This window comes from Notolabrus celidotus, chromosome 7, assembly GCF_009762535.1.
Source record: "Notolabrus celidotus isolate fNotCel1 chromosome 7, fNotCel1.pri, whole genome shotgun sequence".
Taxonomy (NCBI): domain Eukaryota; kingdom Metazoa; phylum Chordata; class Actinopteri; order Labriformes; family Labridae; genus Notolabrus; species Notolabrus celidotus.
The window spans coordinates 36,900,376-36,925,223 of NC_048278.1; the positions used below are offsets into that span (position 1 = coordinate 36,900,376).

General features: G+C 44.6%; 1 protein-coding gene across 1 annotated transcript in view; it reads right to left on the reverse strand.

Annotated features, from left to right (window-relative positions):
* Positions 1-24,286, reverse strand: part of hoga1 (4-hydroxy-2-oxoglutarate aldolase 1) — a 117,951-nt gene extending 93,665 nt beyond the window's left edge. Inside the window, exons 1-5 of the mRNA XM_034687421.1 lie at positions 23,701-24,286; positions 22,981-23,109; positions 19,746-19,873; positions 17,822-17,956; positions 5,047-5,143 (exon numbers count right to left, since the gene is read on the reverse strand). Coding sequence (XP_034543312.1) covers positions 5,047-5,143; positions 17,822-17,956; positions 19,746-19,873; positions 22,981-23,109; positions 23,701-23,899 — 688 coding nt within the window. The 5' untranslated portion in view covers positions 23,900-24,286. The remainder of the gene's footprint in view (positions 1-5,046; positions 5,144-17,821; positions 17,957-19,745; positions 19,874-22,980; positions 23,110-23,700) is intronic.
* Positions 24,287-24,848: the final 562 nt, after the last annotated feature.

Below are 24,848 nucleotides of genomic sequence, written 5' to 3' on the forward strand. Positions count from 1 at the left end.
GAAAGAAAGAAAGAAAGAAATGAAAGGAAAAAGGAATGACAGAAGGAAAGGACTGCATGAAACATAAAGGATGAAGAAACATGGAAAGAAATAAAGAAAAGAACAGAAAAGAAGGAAAGAAAGAAAGGAATGAAAGGAAAAAGGAAAGAGCATCTCCAACTCTTTGCTGGTCTAGAACTGGGAACCGCCTACGTCAGGGTTGAGGTGGCGGGGCTTTCCGTGATCAGAAACCCAACCCAAACATGTTTCCTCCATCGTCCTGCAGCGAACAAATAAAAGAGACTAATGGATTCCAAGGCAAAGCAGCGGTCGACCGAGGAGACAAGCTGTCCGCCATTGATACACAAGCTGAGATTGGGAGTTTGAGGAGGTCGGTCAGGTATGAGGGGGTGAGGATGATCTAGAAGTGGACTCAGTGCTGTATGGGGAGCCAGTGGAGGTGCTGAAGGATGGGTGTGATGTGATCTCCTGAGCGGGAGTGGGTAAGTAACCGGGCAGCTGAGTTCTGAACAGATTGGAGTTTCTGGAGGTCAGTAGAGGGAAGGCCATAAAGGATGCTGTCACAGTAGTCCAGTCTGGAGGTTATGAAGGCGTAAAATGTTAATAAAAGGAGAATCTGATGGACAACACATCAAAATATATGATTGTTTTAAATTTCATGCCAGCAACACGTATCCAATAAGGAATTGGGCATCTTCACCTTCATCATGCATCACGCTCTGTAAACATTTAGGAACCCAGGAGTCCGTCTTGAAAATCCTTCTCCTTCTTCATCCTCAGGGGATTTCCTCATCCTCTTACATGTCTCTCTTGTGGGTTTGCAGCAGTCCCATCATTTCCTGCTGTGTTCTTACATCGAGGACAGGACTTTAAGTTATACTGTTTGGAGTTTGCACCTTTATTCTGAGAGGATAGGACCGAGGAGAGAGCAGGAAACTGGGAGAGAGATAAGGGGGATGACATGCGGGGAAGAGCTGCCCACTAGTTGGGCGCGCAACTTAACCGCTAGGCTGAATCCATGCTCTTTTTAGAAGACTTTTCAACCTGTTATCTCTCTCTACTATCTTTTCTAGATCCGTGTTCGGTCCAACTCCGATCCATCACAGCTCCAGATCTGATCAGTTTCTATTCTAGTCAATGTGTTAACTTCCACTGGATCCACTCCGTTGCGTTACGACTGCGTCTCTGATCTGGCAGGTCGGAGTCCTCCGGATCAGATACACAAGACTTCAGGCCTCTCAATCTCAATCTGAACCCTATTTTATAAATAAGAATTGCATTTTCCCATCCCCTTTTGCTGTTTTGGCGGGTTGCCGTTAGCCCTCTTTGGGAAGGGCTGGTGGCACGATGCCTTGTATATGTTCACCTCTTTGCCAGTGTGTGTTTTGCTACTTGAGCGGCATGTGCTATAGGGTGTTGCTGTCTGGTTGTGAGTCTTGATCTGGGGGCTGTCGGGTTATTGTCTTCTTGTATTGTTTTGTTTGTATCTTGTGGATTGTTTTGGTGTTCTGTCTTTTTCGTCTTTTATCTTCTTTGTCTTGTACTGATGTGTGTTGCCGACGACAGTCTGATTTGCTGCACCTCTATGCTTCGTTCATAGATGGTGAGAAGTGACGTTCAAAAGAGCAGCTGTGTCGTTATTCTCTAACATCTAAAAAAGTAGATGAGAGTATCAACTTTCAATCAAAGCTCTCTGTCCGTCAGCGCTATAACATTCTGACTGAGAGGTCTAAGCCCCGCCCCCTTCCAGCATCGATACAGAGAGATGCTGAGAACATGAATTTGGACATGAAAACTTGAACACACACACGTAACATGGACGCATTAACATTTCAATCGATCACAGGGCTTGGTGTTGGCTTGGTCTGACACACACACACACACACACACACACACACATACACACACACACACACACACGCACACACACAAGCCAATTAATCCCATATCTCAGTTATGAAGATGAGAACATGTCAGGGAGCAGAGATCAGAGAGTTGTGTGTGCGTTTGTGTGTGTGTGTGTGTGTGTGTGTGTGTGTGTGTGTGTGTTAGTGTGTGTGTGAACATGACTCATTAAGTTCCGTAGCATCACACTGATACTGATCCCTGGACGTGTTATCTAATCCAGGCGTGCTGTTCACTGAACGTGGCCGACATGACAAGAAGATGTCACCTCACGGCGTTGCTGTGGTTTTATCGCTCGCTGAAACTTCGGATGAAAGATCACACACACACACACACATCCCTGCAGGAGGAAGATCTCCACTGAACTTCAGCTGATAGAAACACACACGTCCACACAGGCTGTTCTGTTCTGTGATTCGCATGAAGATGACTTCATCCACCGGAGGAAGAAGAAGCCTTCATTATGTTGTTGTTTTTCGTTAACCAACGAGGCTCAAGTAGTTCAGACGGAGACGCATATCTGGGTCACAAACACTCATTAAAAACCTGAAATCAGTCCGCTGGTCAGGGTCAACAAAGCTTAGCAATTAGCAAGAGATTTGACTTTTTTTGGGGGGGGGCCCTACGGTGGGTGAGTCTCTGTCCAGTCATCAATAAAGCTGTGTTACGTCGCATCTCTACAGGTCTGGAGAACTTAAGATTCCAGGCCTCAATCTTTTTATCTGAGTTAGGTTTTTTGGGCATTTCTGTCTTTCTGGATATGAAAGCTAGTGAGAAACAGGAAATGAGGGTAGCAGAGAGTGAGGGAAGACACAAAGCAAATGGTAGAGGTTGGGAGTCAAACTTGTGACCACTGCAACAAGGACTATAGCCTCTATACATTGGGTGCACCCCCAAGGCCTCTATTTGAAGCACTTTTTCTTCTGCATGTGTTTAATGATTCTCTGTGTTTTTTGGCTTTGCATCATTTCTGTATATGGAGCGCATTTGGTGTCAGTGCAGCTAACCCTAACCCTAAACCTAACCCTAACCCAGTGCAGCACATTTTTCTCATTTGTTTGATTTGAACTTTTGCATGTTTAATTAAAAGTGCATCGTTTCTGGGGTGCCGATGGCCTAGTGGTTTAGGCGTGTGCCACATGTACAGAGGCTGTAGTCCTCGTCGCAGTGGTCACTGGTTTGACTCCTGGCCTGGACCATTTCCTGCATGTCTACCCCTGCTCTCTACTCCCCACGCTTCCTGTCTCTCTTCAGCTGTCCTAAAATAAAAGCAAAATGCCCAAAAAACAGACATTGATGCATCGTTTCTGCATTTGCAGCTCTTTTCTCTTGATGAGAATCGTTTTGCCCGTTGCAGATCATCTGCCTTTCTCGGCCACCAGAATCCCCCAGAGGCAGAAGGTTTATTCAGTTTTGGATTCAACCTATGGTAGAGTTGATAGAAGTGATGTACAGGCGGACCACTGACAGTGACTAATTCACTGATCTCGCGCCACCTCATTCTGCAAATTTTTGTCTTTTTTAAGTTGTGCTTTTGGGAATTTTCACCCTTATTGGATAGAAAAGCTGGAGAGAGACAAGAAACGTGAGGAGCAGAGAGTGAGGGAAGACGTGCAGCAAATGGTAGAGGCTGGGAGTCGAACTTGTGACCACTGCAACAAGGACTATACAGTCATGGCCAAAAGTTTTGAGAATGACACAAATATTACATTTTCCCAAAGTCTGCTGCTTCAGGGTTTTTAGGTGTTTTTGTCAGATGTTTCTATCGTATAATGAAATACAATTAGAAGCATTTCATAAGTATCTTCTTTGCTGCCCTCCTTGACACCAGGCCTTCATCCAAAAGTCTTCGCCTCACTGTGCGTGCAGATGCACTCACACCTGCCTGCTGTCATTCCTGAGCAAGCTCTGCACTGGTGGTGGCCCGATCCCGCAGCTGTAACACCTTCAGGAGACGGTCTTGGCGCTTGCTGGACTTTCTTGGGCGCCCTGGAGCCTGTTTGGCAACAATTGAACCTCTCTCCTTGAAGTTCTTGATAATTGGATAGACGGTTGACTGAGGTGCAATCTTACTCGCTGCTATAAACGTCCCTGTTAGGCCCTTTTTGTGCAATGCAATGATGGCTGCACGTGTTTCCTTGCAGGTAACCATGGCTAACAGATGAGGAACAATGGTGTCATGCACCATCTTCCTTTTAAAGTGTCCAGTCACTCAATCATGACAGATTGATCGCCAGCCTTGTCCTCATCAACACCCACACCTGTGTTAATGTGTGTGACACCTGTGTGTCATTGAAATGATGTTAGCTGGTCCTTTTGTGGCAGGGCTGAAATGCAGTGGAAATGTGTTTTTGGTGATAAAGTTCATTTTCAAGGCAAAGAGGGACTTTGCAATTAATTGCAGTTGAGCTGATCACTCCTCATAACATTCTGGAGTATATGCAAATTGCCATTATAAAAACTGAAACAGCAGACTTTGTGAAAATGTAATATTTGTGTCATTCTCAAAACTTTTGGCCATGACTGTAGCCTCTGTACATAGGGGGCACTCCCCAGGCCTCTATTTGAAACACTTTGAAACCCCTTCTTCTTTGCCCCAAACTGAAGAGTCTTTTTAATCAAACCAGCACTCCACAAGGTTTATCTTGTAAGCTGTACAACTGTTTTCTGTAAATGCATGATTATGACTTAACGAGGGCAGCGACTGAAGGAAATACAATCATACTCATCAACCAATCACAGGGCTAGCAGTCTGCGTTGTTTCAGTGCATGGTTGCACTTTTGAGGGGATGAACGTCAGGCTACGTGGGTACAGGGCTATGCAAACCTGCAACATGTGCTACAGCGAAGACTCGATGCAGAAGTATAAATCAGGTTTTAGAGTGCAAATGAAATCTGAAACAACTACAGGAAGTGACCTCAGATTAAAAGAGTTGTGGATGCTCAGTTTTTTTAAACACCAGGAAAAGAAACCTGAAGAATTTGTGAGCTTGTGTTGAAATTCTGTATAATCCAAAATGAAAGAAAGAAATAAAAAGGTCAGCTGTGTTTAGAGATTAAAAAAGGAAAGTCTCTGGAGCATTGCATCCTGAGGGATATGAAGACTCCCAGCACAGCTGGTCCTGATGTACGGGTTCTTACCAACACAGTAGGAGGCCATGAGGAACCCTGCTGAGCCGGCCAACACCTGGAAATCCTGCGTTTTGGTTTTGTGAACAATCAGGCCGATCCGTGTGATCTGTGGAGCCCAGAGAGAGAGAGAAAATGAAGGTAAAAAAATAGAAATCTGGATTGTTTCATCGTCGTCACTCCTCCCTGCTGTCAGGACTAATCACTGCTGCAGCTTTTTAATCCCAGGAGAGGCCATCAAAGGAGGAAGGAGACGATAAGCTAACATCTCACATGGTAAACAAATCGCTCAAATTGAGACGAGCAGAGACTCTTCACGTGGCGAAGGTTTTTAGGGGAAGGGCGGGGGATGGGGGGGGGAGGTTGGACGTTCAAGATCCCAAACAGAAAGGCAGAAGAAAGAGCAAGAGAGAGAGAGAAAAAAGACAAGTCCCATGTGAGGAATAAAAAGGAATCCACTTCAGAGGAGGAGGATGGGAAAGGCTCATGAATAATTGATAAGCTTCCTATTTTTTTTTTTTGCCTCTTTTAATTCTCTTTTGTCAATCCGGATGTGAAGCGCCGAATCCAAATAAACCTGAAATGTTCAAAGGGAGTGTGAAGCGACTGAGCGGCTGCTCTGAAAACTCCACAGGGACAAAAAAAAAAAAAGGAGCCTGCAGCCTCCAGTTTGTGTCTCCATCGCCGTTACCAGGAAGAGTCTATTATTAACATCCCGAGTGTCAATCAGTTTCCCCGTATCAGTCATTTCAAACACACAGGACTGTAATTGATCACTCAATCAGGTTTCAGGAGCTCCTGCTGGTCTCCTGAAAGCTCCGGCGCTCCGGCTATTTTTGATACAAACTCCCCAGTGAGAAAATAACATCACACAGAAAGCACTGTCTGCCCCGGTGACAGAAAAACACTCATTAGCTTTTATGTTTGGAGTTTCGTGATTGTTGTTAGCCTGCAGAGGGAGAAGCACAGGAAGACCTGACCTTCCAACTGAAGAGCCGGTCTGAATCGCCCCCCCATCACGATCTCTTTCTGTTGCCTCAGGGCGAAAATAATCTGGATTCAGTAAGGAAATGATGAAGCCATGAAAAGTAGCAGAAGCATCAGATATGCATGCAGGTGTTAGTTCTGCAAGAACATGCATACTTTATCTGATGAGTCAGACATGCAGGCTTTAAGGATGCGGTTTGCTTTTTACGTTAGCTTGTTATGCTAGTGCAGGAATTTTGGCGAAAACAGCTACTGGTGAGACCGGGGTCATGATCCCCAGGTCCCAGTTTTTCAAAAACTTGAATCTGGATCTAAATGATCCAGATTTTGTAGTCCCTTTTTTGCTATCCCAGATAAAAGTGATCTTGTAGATTTTTGTCCTGGTTTTTCAAAGGCTTTTCAGATACCACAAGACCAGGATTACAGAATCTAGATTCACAGTCTTTGAATAGGCCAGCATCTGTTGGTCAAAGTAATACAGTCATGGCCAAAAGTTTTGAGAATGACACAAATATTGCATTTTCACAAAGTCTGCTGCTTCAGGGTTTTTAGGTGTTTTTGTCAGATGTTTCTATGGTATAATGAAATACAATTAGAAGCATTTCATAAGTATCAAAAGCTTTTCTTGAGAATTACACAGAATTCATGCAATAAGTCAATATTTGCAGTGTTGACCCTTCTTTTTTAAGACCTCTGCAATTCTCCCTGGCATGCTGTCAATCAACTTCTGGACCAAATCCTGACTGATGGCAGTCCATTCTTGCATAATCAATGCTTGGAGTTTGTCAGAATTTGTGGGTTTTTGATTGTCCACCCAATGCAATGATGGCTGCACGTGTTTCCTTGCAGGTAACCATGGCTAACAGATGAGGAACAATGGTGTCATGCACCATCTTCCTTTTAAAGTGTCTAGTCACTCAATCATGACAGATTGATCGCCAGCCTTGTCCTCATCAACACCCACACCTGTGTTAATGTGTGTGACACCTGTGTGTCATTGAAATGATGTTAGCTGGTCCTTTTGTGACAGGGCTGAAATGCAGTGGAAATGTGTTTTTGGTGATAAAGTTCATTTTCAAGGCAAAGAGGGACTTTGCATTAATTGCAGTTGAGCTGATCACTCCTCATAACATTCTGGAGTATATGCAAATTACCATTATAAAAACTGAAACAGCAGACTTTGTGAAAATTAATAGTTGTGTCATTCTCAAAACTTTTGGCCATGACTGTACATTTCATTAACATGGTATGTATATTAAATGTCTCATTGGGATGAAAACATAAAGTCAAACAAAATGCTTATAATGCCCCGGTCACTGACAAACAACAGCAAGAGGACCCTCACTCTTCAGGGCTAGAACCGCCCCATAAGAGGCCACGTCTGGTAAAAGACCCCAAGAGTCAAGATGGCTATCAGGATCTGGTGAGGAAAGAAACTGAGAGGACAGAGAAACAGATCCCTGTACCAGAGGAGCAGATGAAACTGACTTTGCTTCAACAGAGGGAAACAAAGCTTCGTATTCGCCTCTTCGAATTCAAATTATTGCTTTTGCATCTAGTTTTTCAAATTCTAACCTATCAGATCTGGTGCTGTGACGGATCAGAGATGGACCGGACACGGATCTGGTGGAATCTGGACGTGTGAAGTCTCTACAGTAGAGATAACAGGTTCAAAGACTCCTAAGAAGAGCATGGATTCAGCCTGGTGGTTAAGTTGCAAGCCCAAATAGTGGGCAGCCCTTCCCCGCATGTCACCCCCCTTATCTCTCTCCCAGTTTCCTGCTCTCTCCACGGTCCTATCCTCTCAGAATAAAGGTGCAAAGTCCAAACAGTATAACTTTAAGTCCTGTCCTCGATGTGAGAACACAGCAGGAGACTGGGACTGCTGCAAACCCACAAGAGAGACATGTAACAGGATGAGGAAATCCCCTGAGGATGAAGAAGGAGAAGCATTGTCAAGACGGTCTCCTGGGTTCCCAAATGTTCACAGACTGTTGTTGAAAGAAGAGGTGATGCAAGATGAAGGTAATCATTCCCCAGACCCAATTCCAGTTTTGGAACGTGTTGCTGGCATCAAATTCAAAACGAGCATGCATTTGGATGTGTTGTCCATCAGAGTCTTCTTTGATTAACCTTTTACACCACCCACGCCTTCATAACCTCCAGACTGGACTACTGCAACAGCATCCTCTCTGGCCTTCCCTCCACTGACCTCCAAAAACTCCAATCTGTTCAGAACTCAGCTGCCCGGTTACTCAACCACTCCTGCTGCAGAGCTCACATCACACCCATCCTTCAGCACCTCCACTGGCTCCCCAAACAGCACCGAATCCACTTCAAGATCCTGCTCAAGCCCTCAGTAACCTCGCCCCCCTCATATACCTGACCGACCTCCTCAAACACCACTCCCCATCTCGCCTCCTCAGATCCTCAGATCCTCAGATGCCGACCTTCTGTCCCCCATCACCAAGACCAAGCACCGCACCTTGGGGGACAGAACCTTTGCCAATCGCAGTCCCAACTCTCTGAACTCTCTCCCTCCAAACATCCGTGACTCTGACTCTCTTCACTCATTTAAAAACCAACGCCAAACCTTCCTGTTCAACAGGTTGTACTTCCTCCCAGGAGCCACATATGTGGACAAAGCCGTCACTCGTGAAGTTGTGACCCTTTTCAGCGTCAAATCCCTGATTGAAACTTGTGTTTTTTCTAAATATATATCCTGTATATATGGACAACATGGTATAAACAAACTCCCCCCTGTCTGAACCGTGTTGTTAAACTAATTCTTGTTTAAGTCCTGCGTCCGTTCTTCGTTCCCTGATGAGGTTTACATAAACGCCTCTCCGCCCTGATTGTGTCATCTATTATGCCTCAATGTCATCGTCCTCAGTGTCACTGAAAACGACCTGCTTCCTTTCATACATTCAGACCATAACATGAATATGTACCAGCGTCCATTATCACCAGAAAGTATAAAACCGACAACAGAAACATTGACCAAGGTCCTCTTTTAAGACCAGCCTCCATTACTGGACATAATGTAGCCTTCAGAGGAAGGATATTTAGAAGTAGGACACCATATCTGCCTCTGTTTAAGATTCTATTCACACACACACACACACACACACAGATAACAGAATAAGCAGCTTGTCCTCCTGGCTATTCTTTCTCTGTCCTTGTTTTTAATATCTCTCCAAAGACTTCTCCTTTTCTCTCTCGTCTTGTGAAAACGTGGGAGTGAGGGGAAGTGGAGCGTACAGCCAAACTCTGCAGGAGTGAGTGGTATCCCAAATAGTCTTCCTGTCCTGGCTCTGCCTCCCGTGTCCTTTTCTTAACGTCTCTCTGCAGACTTCTCTGTTTGTGTCTTGTGTATATACCAAAAAACTGTGCGTGTAGCATGACTGAAAAATCCCCCTGGGGATTAATAACGTATCTTCTTCTTCTTCTTCTTCTTCTTCTTCTTCTTCTTCTTCTTCTTCTTCTTCTTCTTCTTCTTCTTCTTCTTCTTCTTCTTCTTCTTCTTCTTCTTCTTCTTCTTCTTCTTCTTCTTCTTCTTCTTCTTCTTCTTCTAGGGTTGGATAGGCACGTTTGGTACTCCAACAGAAGAAAGCCACAAAGGTAAGACGGACAGATCAGTTCTTTTTAAAGGTGACATATCACGCTTTTTTCATCAGCATATATTGGTCTAAGAGGTCCCCAAAACATGTCTTTAAAGTTTATGCTCAAAAAAACACTTTGAAATCAGATTTTGGTCTGCCTGAAAAACCCTCTTCTTCAGTCCTCCTCAGAACACTCTGTTTTCTCTCTGACCACGCCCCCTCAGGAAGTGGGTGTGGCCTCGGCTCTCCAGCACGTTAATCTAATGTTTACATGTTGGCTGAATATACACGGCTGCTCAGAGATCGCGTTACTTCAACCCTCTGAATCTGATCCAGAATCTGATCCTGACGGAGAGGCGCCTGCAGCAGGACCTTTCTGAACCATTGGTCACAGATTTAGTGTTTCTTGTTGTTTTATTTATCAGCATGTCGACGTGTGTCTTGGTACACAGCTACGAACATGTAGCTATGTGGCTATGCTAACTAGCGCTAGCACTTATCCATGATAAATAAAAATCATCCACTAGATCTTCAAATCTGCAGACGTGGGGAGTAAAACCGACCTCTACCAGAAAGGCAGCGGGACCTTTCTGAAGGATTGCTATTGCTAGGACAGCTATGAACATGTAGCTATGTGGCTATGCTAATTAGCGCTAGCACTTATCCATGACAAATAAAAATCATCCACTAGATCTTCAAATCTGCAGACGTGGGGAGTAAAACCGACCTTTGCGAGAAAGGCAGCGGGACCTTTTTTGAAGGATTGGTCACAGATTTAGTGTTTCTTGTTGTTTTATTTATCAGTATGTAGATGTGTGTCTTGCTCCACAGCTACAGCTACGACATGTAGCTATGTAGCTATGCTAACTAGCGCTAGCACTTTTCCATGATAAATAAAAATCATCCACTAGATCTTCAAATCTGCAGACGTGGGGAGTCAAACCGACCTTTGTGTTTATTAAGACAGCCTACAACTAGCATGCCTCCCTCCTAAGCTCCTTGTTAGCACACATGTGTGCAGGTAATGAAAAACGGAGGAGGGGTTGAGTTGTATTTTATACAGTCTATGGGCTGAACAAGCTCCGAGCTCTGACTTCCTGTTACAGACCGGATATTGTTGTTACGTAACAAAAACACTGAAGTCTGAAACGGCTGGTTTCACACACATTTACAGAAAGGTGGAGAAATCAGAACAGGGGCAGAATGGATTATTTTCATTCTCGGGGGGTTTGTAGACAGGGACACATATTTCAGGTAGAGAACCATTAAAAAGTCCATTTTGCATGATATGTCACCTTTAAACCTTTCCCAACTTTTGATCGTGAAAATGCGAGTGACTGAGTAACATATTGATCTGAATGTTCAGATCTGATGCTTATTCACTCCCGCAACACACGTTAATGAAATCACCTCCTGCAATATCACATGCAATAACAGTATCATTACAAACGCTCTGCATCGTGCATGTTCTCCTGATTCAGTCGAGGTGAACTGTGGAATATCTGTCTGCAGAAAACCTGACTTTAAAACTGTTAGTTTAAAAGTTCAAAGAATTGCAATTAGCCTGACAGAGCATGCTGGGAATGTGGAGACTTAAACTTCATTAAGCCTGTCAGGTTAATCACCGCTAAGTTTTTGTGGCACTGAACGAAAAAAAAAAAAAAAATCCCAGCAGTGTTAGTGTGTGAGAGTCTTGTCATGTCACAATTAAGTGTTAGTTACTATTTTTCAGGTGTGAGCTGCAGAGACGGAACTATTAATGTCACCGGGCTCTCTTGGTAGTAGGCGTTTTAATTATTTCACTTAAGAGACGTTAATTGTTTGGATTGAACAGACAGTCTGAGTTTCAGTCGGCGTGCTGAGGAAGCAGTGACACCTCCGAGGTGCAAAGTAAAAAAAAAAAAAGCCTGATGTGTGTGCAGCAGCGTGGGAGGAGGAATCTGATTAGAGCAGATTAGGTGAGATGAGATGAGATGAAACTTTAATGATCCCTGAAGGGAGGATTGTAAAAACAGTGAATATCTGAACTACATGAGCAGAAGTTTAAAAGGTGCGCGCTGAAGTGAAACTCTTTCTCTTTGTCTCTCTTGTGTGTGTTTTTTTTTTTATAGATTATAGAAAGCAGATTTCAGACGATGAAGAGTTTATCAGAGGAGGAACGTCTCAGGAGTCAGAGCTAACATCAGCAACACTCCATCTCTCTGCTGCACGGAGGGAAAGAAACACTCCTTTATTCTCATCACTCCTTCTTACGCTCCGGCTGTTTTCATTAAATGATGTTTTATAATTTCAGCAAAGATGTTTGTTTTAAGGACTGCCTTTTGTCTTTTTATGAATGCAGACACGCAGAGAAAATGACGAATGTAGCTGAATGTAGATTCCTCTGAGCTGCCGTAGACGTCCTCCTGCTGCGGACGATCTGGACTCCAGCGGCAACAGCTTCTACGACTCGTCTCATCACTATCACCTCTCTCTCTTACTCAAGGTTCAAGGTTTCTTTATTATCCCCGGGGGGCAATTTGTCTTTCAGTCAGCGGTGACACAAACAGAACAGTACAACACCAACATCAAAACATTCAAACGGTAACAACAACAACAGTAACAACTGGAAACAACAGCTATGCGGCATTGTTAAGCAGACTAGCTGCTGTCGGTACAAAAGAGTTCCTCTTCCTATTCGTCCTGCTATTCGGCATCGCGAATCTTCGGCCTGAGGGAAGCCGGCGAAATTCAAGTAAAAGGGGATGGTATGGGTCAGCCACGATGGACCAGGCCTTGCTGAGGGTCCTGGCTCGGTGGAGGCTTGACATGTCAGGCAGGGGTGTGCCCGCAACCCTGCTGCATATCTTGACTATGGCCTGCAGTCTGTTTTTGTTTTTTAGACTCGTTAACCCATACCAAGACACCATTGAAAAGGTTAAAAGCGATTCAATAAAACAGGAATAAAACATCTTCATAAAAGTCGTGTCGACATTAAAACCCCTGAGATTCCGATAAAAGTACATTCTTTGGTGGGCTTTTTTACAGAACTCCCCTCTATCGGTCTTTCCAGACCCAACACGGTCGAGGCATGACGGCTGTCTAACATGAGTCTGGTCCTGCTGGAGGTTTCTGCCTGTTAAAGGTGACATATCACGCTTTTTTCATCAACATATATTGGTCTAAGAGGTCCCCAAAACATGTCTTTGAAGTTTATGCTCAAAAAAACACTTTGAAATCAGATTTTGGTCTGCCTGAAAAACCCTCTTCTTCAGTCCTCCTCAGAACACTCTGTTTTCTCTCTGACCACGCCCCCTCAGGAAGTGGGTGTGGCCTCGGCTGTCCAGCACGTTGATCTAATGTTTACATGTTGGCTGAATATACACGGCTGCTCAGAGATCACGTTACTTCAACCCTCTGAATCTGATCCAGAATCTGATCCTGACGGAGAGGCGCCTGTAGCAGGACCTTTATGAAGGATTGGTCACAGATTTAGTGTTACTTGTTGTTTTATTTGTCAGTATGTCGACGTGTGTCTTGGTACACAGCTACGAACATGTAGCTATGTGGCTATGCTAACTAGCTCTATCACTTATCCATGACAAATAAAAATCATCCACTAGATCTTCAAATCTGCAGACGTGGGGAGTCAAACCGACCTCTACCAGAAAGGCAGCGGGACCTTTCTGAAGGATTGGTCACAGATTCTGTGTTACTTGTTGTTTTATTTGTCAGTATGTCGACGTGTGTCTTGGTACACAGCTACAGCTACGACATGTAGCTATGCTAACTAGCGCTAGCACTTTTCCATGATAAATAAAAATCATCCACTAGATCTTCAAATCTGCAGACGTGGGGAGTAAAACGGACCTTTGTGTTTATTAAGACAGCCTACAACTAGCATGCCTCCCTCCTAAGCTCCTTGTTAGCACACATGTGTGCAGGGAATGAAAATCGGAGGAGGGATTCAGTATTATTTTATACAGTCGATGGGCTGAACAAGCTCCGAGCTCTGACTTCCTGTTACAGACCGGATATTGTTGTTACGTAACAAAAACACTGAAAACTGAAACGGCTGGTTTCACACACATTTACAGAAAGGTGGAGAAATCAGAACAGGGGCAGAATGGATTCTTTTCATTCTCGGGGGGTTTGTAGACAGGGACACATATTTCAGGTAGAGAACCATTAAAAAGTCCATTTTGCATGATATGTCACCTTTAAAGGAAGTTTGTCCTCACCACTGTAACTAACTAAATACTGTGAGGTGCAATGCTCATGATGGATTAAGGTGGAGTCAGACTGAGTCTTACCCTGTCTTGAAGTTGGGTCTCTGTTCATAATTTGACATAGAGTGGTCTTGACCTCCTATGTTTGTAAAAGAGTCTTGAGATAACGTTTGTTGTGATTTGGTGCGATACAAATAAAGATTGATGATTGAATCTGGAATCTTGAATCAAAGAAGAATCACAGGAAAACATCAAACGCATCTATCCTTTCTTTCATTCCTACTTTCTTTCTTTCTTTTTCTTTCCATGTTTCTTCATCCTTTGTCTCCTTTTCTTATCCCGTCCTTTCCTTCTTTCATTCCTTCTTTCTTCTGGTCTCCCTCTCTTCTCTCTTTTCTTAGACCTTTCTGGAGTCCCTGAGCTCCCTTGTCTCGTAGGTTCCTCTGGATCTCTGCTGCTGTGGACGTTTCAGACTCCAGCTGCTACAACTACTACTATCCGTCTCTCCCACTATCATCTCTCTCTCTCTCTCTTCATCTCCCTCTATCCCTCTCTCCAACACGGTCTCAGCAGATGTGTGTCTAACATGAGTCTGGTCCTGCTGGAGGTTTCTGCCTGTTAAAGGAACTTTGTCCTTGCCACTGTAACTTGCTAAACGCTGCAAAGTGCTCTGCTCATGGTGGATTAAAATGAGATCAGACTGAGTCCTGTCTGTAAGATGGGACTGGATCTGATCCGGTCTTGATGTTGGGTCTTTGTTAATAATAGAACATAGAGTACGGTCTAGACCTGCTCTGTTTGGAAGGAGTCTGAGGATTTGGCACTATCCCTTCTCCTGGTTTAATCCTGTGTTGTTTGTTTTACGCTGTCAGCACCTTCCAGTGTTCAGTCACACATTAAACCTGATGAATTCACTTAATGATAAGCCTTTTTAAACCAAACCAGCAGGTATTGTGTAGCTAAAGTCTCCTCGGTACATGTAGTCACATTCAGCTGCATGAAAACGCTCCTCACGCAGAGGTCGTCTGCTTTCAGGGACACGAGCTGTGAAAAGGAAAAAAGACACAAAGCAGCTTTTTCACCTTCAAGCACGACCAATCAGAAGTTAATCCTGATCCGTCAGAGAGGCTGCAGGGAGACCATTCAAACCCTGCTTACAACCCTTTTCACACCACAGCCGGCTGATTGTTTCTGGAAACATGTCCTCCAGTTTCCCACAAAACCCCTTTTAACATCTACTCTCCAAACGAGCACGATTCAGCTCCGGCTCACACCGCTCAGCTTCTGTCTGCTCAAACAGCCGTGTTCTCAAGCGCTCCTGTTCGGAATAATCTTTCTGCAAACTTGTCTGCCTTCCTCAAATTGACCCTTCACCCTTTGTTTTCTGTGTTTGGCCTCTTCACGCCTACATTTGAGCCGGGCCGCTCTGTGCTTGAACTCCTCCCACGCTCCTGTCTCCCAGCGAGTGGACAAACATGTTATTTCCCAAATCAGAAATCCATTTGCAACTTCTTGCAAACACTTCCCACACAGACGAGAAGGTTTTAAGAGTTCGGCGAGAGCAAAATGTTCGCTTTTTTTTTCCAACGGCTAACCCTGTCTACAACCCTGCAGGAGAAACACACACACTCACACACAGAAACACACACACACACACACATACTCACTGAAGTTTAGGCTCCTCACTCTCTTCTCAGAGGCTAGTTTTCAGATTATCAGCTGCACATATTATTCAGTGTGTTCTGATTTCTGCAGCTGCACAACACGGTTCACGATGCTGCATTCAGGGTCCAATTATTCCAGGATTTTGTCAGGATGCAAGAGAAGATCACTGTTATGCTGCCTTTCCTATCCTCCCTTTTTTGAAAACAAACTCCTGCATAAACTCACTTTAGCTTCATGCTTCAAGTGACTTGCTGTTTTAGTGCAAAAATGCAACCGAACTGAGAGCGTATGCACGACATAAACCACGTGTCTCTATCTTTGCATGTGGCTGTATCTTTAAAGGACTCAGTTTGCAAACACAAGAAGAAGAATATGCTCCATGTTGTTGAGTTGTGCTATTTATTTTGACGTGTGCTGCTGACCTCTTGGCCAGGTCGCCCTTGTAAATGAGGTCTTGCTCTTAATGAGTCTCAATTAAAAAAATAAAAAAATAAATAAGAAGAATCTGGTTTGCTGTGGTCAATTCTTGCAGGTGTTGCAGATAAAACTTCCTGTAACGGCCAAATTCCTCCAGATCCTTGTCTGGTCCGTCACAGCACCAGATCTGATCACCCGCTGTGTTCTCACATCGAGGACAGGACTTTAAATTATACTGTTTGGGCTTTTGCACCTTGATTCTGAGAGGATAGGACTATAGAGAGAGCAGGAAACCGGGAGAGACATAAGGGGGGTGACATGCGGGGAAGAGCTGCCCACTATTTGGGCGGGCAACTTAACCACTAGGCTGAATTCATGCTCTTTTTGGGAGTCTTTTCAACCTGTTATCTCCAGGTTCTAATCTCTGATCCGTCACAGCTCTGGATCTGATAGGTTTCTATTCTAGTCTGTGTTAACTTCCACTGGATCCACTCTGTTGTGTTCCGGCTGCGTCTCTGATTCGGCAGGTCAGAGCCCTACGGATCAGATACACAAGACTTAGATTTTTTTCAGGACGCATCAATCTCAACAGAACTGATGGAATGGGACAGGAAGTCAGGTTTCACCAAAACAAAATGAAAACATCCGGTTAATTTTCAGAATAAAACACTCTGTGTTATCACCAGATCGTATTTCACTTAACTACAACAACAAACCAAAGTCATGATGAGCGGAGCCAGGCCTGGAGTCAACAGGTCAGAGGTTTTCAGAGGACCAGAAAGACAACATGGGTGAGGAGAGGAGGAGGAGGAGAATCCTTGATTCAGTGATTACTGCTGGAAAAACCTTGGTCACATGACTCCAGCTATCCTGCAGCGGATTGGAGACAGACCGGACATGGATTTGGTGGAAGTCTGATGTTAGATCATTTTGATAACTCACTAGCTTCCAGTGATTCCTGGTTAAAGGGACAGCTTTTGCACTTTTCAGGAGTTCCATCTGGTTGCTTTCTCTGTTTCTTCAATTTAGCTTCATCCACAGGTCTGTGCTGATTCTCAGACTCCAAAACAGAGCTCTCTGCTGGCTTTTGGGATGCGGTTGCACACAGACAACATTCTGATTAGCTGCTTCGTTCATAGACGGTGAGAAGCAATGTTCAAACGTGCACTTTTTTTTCAGAGGACCAGAAAGGCAACATGAATGAGGAGAGGAGGAGGAGAATCCTTGATTCAGGGATTACCGCAGGAAAACCTCGGTCACATGACTCCAGCTGTCCCGCGGTCCTGCAGTGGATGGAGATGGACCGGACATGGATCTGGTGGAAGTCCCGTCACAGTATGTCATATCCTCTGGGGATCATGACCCCGGCCTCACCAGTAGCTGTTATCGCCAAAATTCCTGCACTGACGTAACAAGCTAATGAAAAAACAAACTGCATCCTTAAAGCCTGCATGTCTGACTCTTCAGATATAGTATGCATGTTCTTGCTCAACTAATACCTGCATGCATATCTGATGCTTCTGCTGCTTTTCATGGCTTCATCATTTTTCCTACTGAATCCAGATTATTTTCGCCCTGAGGCAACAGAAAGAGATCGTGATGGGGGGGTGATTCAGACCGGCTCCTCAGTTGGAAGGTCAGGTCTTCCTGTGCTTCTCCCTCTGCAGGCTAACAACAATCATGAAACTCCAAACATAAAAGCTAATGAGTGTTTTTCTGTCACCGGGGCAGACAGTCTGGTGGAAGTCCTATGTAAGACACCCAGTCTAACTTCCTCTTGTTAGCATCACAGACCTTTACATGACAGAGATTCAAACTTGCACACATTGCATTGAAATTGCGTCTCTGATCAGGATTTCTTAAACACACACACAAGGAGCGTTTTGAGAGTGTAAGGATGCTTCTTACGTCTCCTCCGCTGTCCTTCAGGCCGAGGATGTTTGGATGCTGAGCAAGCTGCACCACGGCGTCCAGCGGCAGCTCCAGGCCCGTGTTAGCCGGCACGCTGTACAGGACCACCGGCACCGGGCTGCTGTCTGCCACCTGAGGAGGGGAACACAGCAACAGGACCTTTAACACAACCTTTATTTTAGAGTCTGACATGTTACTCAGAGTGTCTGACATCACTGCAGGAAGGATTAGGGGTGGGAATTAATAAGATTTGATCAATGTCAATGCCATTGTCGATTCTGCTTATCAATCCAATTCCTTATCAATTCTCCTAACGATTCCTGAGTATTTTTTTGAGGGGAAAAAAGTATTTCTACAGTCTTCGGCACCAAAAGGAACCATTTCATTTTTTCCAAAATTATGTCTGCACAAGACTGAACAGGAACATATTCAACTTGAACATACTGAACAATAGGTTGACCTCATTCTCAGACGCGAGAGTCCAGACGTGGCCCCTGGAGCCTGGAGGAAAAGACTTTGAATTTGGATACTAAAAATTATTTTCCTCCAGGGGTCATCGCGGAGGTATTTTACCCGCTCTTGGTGCCTCATTTTCGGCCGCGTGAGTCCGTATGTGGCCCCTGGAGGAAAAGACTTTGAATTTGGAGAGGAAAAACACTTTTCCTCCAGGGGTCATTACACAGGTATTTCACCCGCACTCGGTGCCTCATTTTCGGACACGTGAGTCCGGAAGTGGCCCCTGGAGGAAAAGACTTTGAATTTGGAGAGGAAAACGCTTTTCCTCCGGGGGTCATCGTGGAAGTATTTTACCCGCTCACAGTGCCTCATTTTCGGCCGTGTGAGTCCGGACGTAGCCTCTCTGAGCCTGTAGGAAAAGACTTTGAATTTGGAGAGGAAAAACACTTTTCCTCCAGGGGTCATCACAGAGGTATTTTACCCGCTCACAGTGCCTCATTTTTGGCCGTGTGCGTCCGGACGTAGCCTCTCTGAGCCTGTAGGAATAGACTTTGAATTTGGAGAGGAAAAACACTTTTCCTCCAGGGGTCATCACGGAGGTATTTTACCCGCTCACGGTGCCTCATTTTCGGCCTTGTGAGTCCGTTTGTGGCCTCTGGAGCCTGGAGTGAAATACTTTGAATTTATTGAGGAAAAACGCTTTTCCTCCAGGGGCCATCGCAGAGGTATTTTACCCTCTCTCAGTGCCTAATTTTCGGCCACGTGAGTCCAGACATGGCCCCTCCAGATTGGATGAAAAGACTTAGAATTTGGAGAAAAAAACGCTTTCCCCCGGGGTTCATCGCGGAGATCTTTTACCCGCTCACAGTGCCTCATTTTCGGCCGCGTGCGTCCGGACGTGGCCTCTGGAGCCTGGAGGAAAATACTTTGAATTTGGAGAGGAAAAACGCTTTTCCTCCGGGGGTCATTGCAGAGGTATTTTACCCACTCTCAGTGCCTCATTTTCGGCCACTTGAGTCCAGACATGGCCCCTCCAGATTGGATGAAAAGACTTTGAAATTGGAGAGGAAAAACACTTTTCCTCCGGGGGTCATCGCAGAGGTATTTTACCCACTCGCAGTGCCTCATTTTCGGCCGCGTGCGTCCGGACGTGGCCCGGGAAGCCTGGAGGAAAATACTCCGGTTTTCGATTCCCACCCCTTGGGAGGATCCTTGCAGTAATAGACATCTTTTACCTTGCAGAGCACCGGTGATCTGATTAATTTCTTTGTTTGTATTTGTGTGCATACAATGTTTTAAAGGGATAACTTTCATGTAACTCCTTGGTCCTGAGACTCTTGTGGCTCTGAAGTGAGTATTCATGAGGCCATGAGGACTACAGAGCAGCCGTTACAGATTCTCTCTCAGGTGTCTGTCAGTTTAGGGAAGCAACAAATGTTCTGTGCATGTTGGACCGACTGCTGACCTTCGTGAAGTGCTGCACCAGAGCCCGGCTGTCCATCTTGCCCTTGTAGAAGCACGGCGTCACCACCAGCGCCGCGTCCGCTCCGGCTGCGGCCATCTTCTCGGTGAGCTCGACCGTAGCTCTGGTGGCTGAACGAGGGGGACAAAAAAAGAAAGAGAGAGAGAGACATAACATCATAACACACTTTCATCTGCAGCAGCCCCGTCACCACACAACACATCTCTCTTTGTCAGGAAGAGAAGTATAAAAACCAGAGGCAGGATCCACAGAGGAGCTCAGGGCTGCAGGAGGATTCATCCGTCTCAGTGTGCGCTCGTCTTGTCTGTTTGTTCCCTCTCATCAATGTGTTTCTATAGCACACTATAGCTTCTGTATGAGCACATAATGCATGTGTGCCCTCATGTCCAAGGCCTCCATTTATACCCTATCGACTGTATATACACGGCTCCCTCCGCCGACTCAAGACGCTAAATGCAACAACCTTGGCTGCCATTATTCACCGCGAACATTCAGTGAAGAGGAGCAAAGATGGGAGCTCAGAGGAGAGGTGAAAACAGACCTTGGGCTCGGCGGTTCCACCTGCAGCATTTAAGGGTTCAAAGGCCGAGCAGGAGTCAGATTATCTATGTAACAAGCTCTGAATGCGTCCTCTGAATATTCACTGAACAAACATCTGTGTAATTATTGATGAAGGAAAGAGAGCAGGAGGGAGCACAACGTCTCTCTCTCTCTCTCCACTCGCTCTCATTCAGCTGTTACAGACTCCATTTGACTTCAATTATGAGGCTATAAAAAGTAATGACATCAGCGGACCATCGTGATGAGCTGAGAATGAAGGTCACTGAAGTCCTGATTGGAAATACAGAGTCGATATGAGCGCAGAGCGCAGGGGACGGGAACTTTTAAAGGCATGATTTGGGCTTTTTTATCACTTGGTTATCAAAACATCACATTTTAAAGCCACAGTAAGGAGTTTTAGCTGGTTATGAAACAGGCTGAAATTAAAGGTGATGCCTATTTATGGCCTACAGAAGCAAAAGAGAGCATCAGCACCAAGATGCATGATATCTGCGATGTAATTTTAATACCTGTGACTGCTGTGAGGGGAGAGGACCAACTTCTTCTACTTCTCCCACTGCAAACATTCACAGTGAGTGATGTGTTTGACTGCAGGGCGATGCTTCTTGACACAAAACGGCGCATTTCGACCAAGAGTTCCGGGTCTTTTAGCCCCCAGAACTACTTCAACCTGAACTAAAAGGTTCCTGTGCCCCCATTGTTGTCTGTGTTTCGACCGTGCAAATCAGGCCAGTGACGTATGGTAAATGCACTACACCACCAGACCAGTAGAGGGCAGTAACACAAAGAGGAATGCCATTCATCACAGATGACACCATAGAAGCAGACGGACAGGCAGGTATCATTATGAGCAACACAACAGTTAGCCTGTTAGCATGATGAGACTCAGCTGGCGCTGTTTTAGATGGTGCTATATTTCATCACAGATGGATTCACTGAATCAACACGTGAGAGGAGATAAGCGCGAGTAGCAAAGACGTTTCAACACGGCTTCAAAATCCTTTCGAACTCAAAAAGCCGTGATCGCAGAGATCGGCCGGTGTTTCGGTTTAAACAGCGACCCTGTTAACTGGAGACTCTCAGCCGGATGCATCCCTCATAAACATCTTTAGACGATCATTAAATATCTGATGAGGATATTTTGAACTCTTAATAAAAACTAAACTACTTTGCATTCCCAGGAACTCCCTCTGTGTTTCAACAGCTGTGTAAACTCCACAAACACTGACACCTTCAGCTGTAGGTCTCCAGTTTACAGGGTCACTTTTAAAACCGGAACACCGGGAGGAGAGACGCATTCACGGTGGGCTGAGAGAAGACTACTGTTACAAGCTGCTAAATCAAGAGAATCACAGCTTCTTCTTTTGAAAAGTACACACACATACAAAAAAGAACAAATAAAAACTAATGAAAGAAAGAGAAATCAAGTGAATCACAGATGGAAAAAACAATGACTGTGAATGATTTTTGGAAAAAAATTGGAAAAAAAATTGAAACAAAAAATTTTGAAAATAAAAAAAGCCCCAAAATAAAAATGGCAAAAAAAAATTTAATTTTTTTTTTTTTTTTTAATTTATTTATTTATTTATTTTTTTTTTTTAAGACAACACAAATTGACAAAAAAAAATAAATAATAATAATATATATATATTTTTTTCAAATAAAAAAAAATTAAATTTTTTTTAAAGTTGACCCGGAAGCCTGTGTTTCAACAGCTGTGTAAACTCCACAAACACTGACATGTTCAGCTGAAGGTCTCCATCTTACAGGGTCACTTTTAAAACCGGAACACCGGGAGGAGAGACGCATTCACGGTGGGCTGAGAGAAGACTACTGTTACAAGCTGCTAAATCAAGAGAATCACAGCTTCTTCTTTTGAAAAGTACACACACATCTACCAAACAGACACATTCAGCATTGCATTGAAACTTTCTTAGAAGAGCTTTAAAGCCTGAAACTTGTGTTTTTTAAAGCTCCTGGGAGTAACTTATAGTTTGTGTTGAATTTGGCGCCCCCTGTGGACAAAGCATCGCACTGACTGTCTTGGATGAACTTGTCGTGTCCATGCATAAAAAAAAATCTCACCTAGCAGACTCAAACTTGATCAGGTACTTCTTCAGCCCTTTACTTTGCCTCATTATTAAGCTCGTAAATCTGATCCCAATGCTGCCACAGTAGGCTGTGGATCCCAATGCTTCAGAGGCTTCAAAAACTCGCACAGTCACCAAATTTGGTAGACATGAGCTCAGTGGAGGAATGTGGTGTTCCATATAGGTTTTGAGAGTGGGCGTGGCTAAATGGCTCAGTGGCGCCCCTTACAACATTTTTAAAACGCAGCCCCGCCACCCTGTTCATCCTAGAGTTACGAAATTTGGCAGGCTGATGCGTCTTTAGTAGACCTGCAAAAACGTCTCTAGGGCCCTGTTTGTGAGACTAACAGGAAGTCCACTATTTGGGATTTTTGTTCGGGAAAAAAATCCAAAATTTGCTACATGACTTTTATCACTCAGTGTGAATCAGTGCAGCGGGAATTTTCAAAATAAAAGTCTAATTGAATATATCAAATAGGTAAAGGTTAACAAATCTTATCAGAGCTTGTCAGTATAAACTTAATGTATCTATAAACAGTGGTGGTTTATGTGCACTGCAGACCTACATTCACATCCTGATCCGGCCAGCAACAGCTTTCCTGCAGGAAGAGATCTTCTGACCGTCTTCACCACCTCCACCCGCTCATCCTCAGTCAGGTACGGGTACTCACCGTTAGAGCCCTGAACCACAAGACCTGCAACACAGGATACAGGATAGTCCTTGATTATATGAGAACAATCCAAACACTGCTTCAAGAGCGGTGACATTAGGCACTTTGTTTGGTTTTTGCATGTTTTATGATGTTGTAATAAAATCCTAAAGTACTAATAATGGCAGCAAGACCTCAAGAAGTGGACTCAAAGAGGGATTTCAGGAAACTGCAGCTGTAGTAACTGTGGGAAACCACTAGAGGGCGACAAACACCTGCAAACAAAAGAGGATTTTGCGTTTTTTCTTCTTGCTGAACTTTGTCCTCCCTGTCAGGTCCCTTACTGAGCAAATACCAAAGCCTAGTCACTGACTGACTACCAGCAGGTTCTGCAAGAGGAGGGAGTTTAGAAGTGTCCCAGATGGCCCACTTTTACCACCAAATTCAACCTTATTCAAAGTTTATCCAACTAAATCATGGTCTTAACCTTTTCTACTTACTCTATTTTCATCATATGCACCAGTTAGATCTTCTAAATGGCCCTTATACATAAGACTGAGCTTTAGGAACTGGTCTAGACTCCACAGTCCTGCAGGAATCAGGAGTTTTTCCTGCACGGTGCGCCCCAGGTCTGACCTTTAAACGGTATCTGTGCGTATTTCTGCAGGTTTTCCTCCAGTCTCTGGTAGTCCACGTCCTCTTTCTCGGTGAACGGGGTGCCGATGGGGGGGTAGATCCCGCTGAGGTCCAGCCTGGCAGCTGAGGAGTAGTTGAGGGTTTGCTTCCACGCGGACAGGTGAGGGTTCATGGCTCTCCAGGCGCGGACGCAGAGCATGGTGAAGCGGACTGAGCTGCTCTCTGCTGCTGTGTGCTGGGACTCTGAGCAGCTGTCTGCTTCACAGGAGGAGGAGGAGGACTGTTAATCACTAACCTGGTCCTGTCAATAGTCTCTAGGTTTTGGGGTTTCTGAGGAACTTTGAAACCATCAGACTCTTGAAGGGACTCGTGCAGAAGCGAGGATTAACCTGCAGCGTGTCTTCTCCTCTTCCTCTCTTTAAACTCGCTTCTTACTTTCAGCACGCGCCCCTCACTTCATCACAGAGCAGGTCACTGAACTGAGACCTGTATCAGGACTTTCATTAACTCAAAACACCACATTTAACCTAAAGACACGCGACGTCAGAGGAGTTGACAGCAGGTCTGAAGCTCCGCCCTGCAGGATTTAGGGCTCATCCTGCAGGACGTGGTCTCAGGACGCAGAGAGGGTCTGGTGGTCTGCGTGCAAACAGAACTCTGTGATCACAATATGAACATGTGATAAAATCCAACACCTCATTGTGTTTAATGTGATACTTTAATGTTGCACAATCACCTCAGTAACTTTGATTCATGTTCACAAACATCATGTATTAGTTTGAGTCTCTGATGAAACATAAATGTCTTTAAATACTCAAACACTATAAATGAGGCCTGCTGCTGCTGGTGCAGGAGGTCTGGGTGGAAACTAACATGTTGAAGTTTAATGAATGTGACAGGTTTCAGAATGAAGCCTCCACAGTCTCTGATAGCTTTTATAACACTGCCCCCATGTGGACAAACATGTAGTCACAGTGTTCAGCAGAGTTTGACTTTCATGCAAACATCATCCCTCTGTTCTTTGTAGATCTATCTTTACTTAACCAAGTGTTAATGTTAGAACCATCTGCACATTAGAATAATGAGATTAGACTTGAGTCATATAACATTTAATCCTTGTAGAAAGGACTCTGATGCTCCATGGAGGG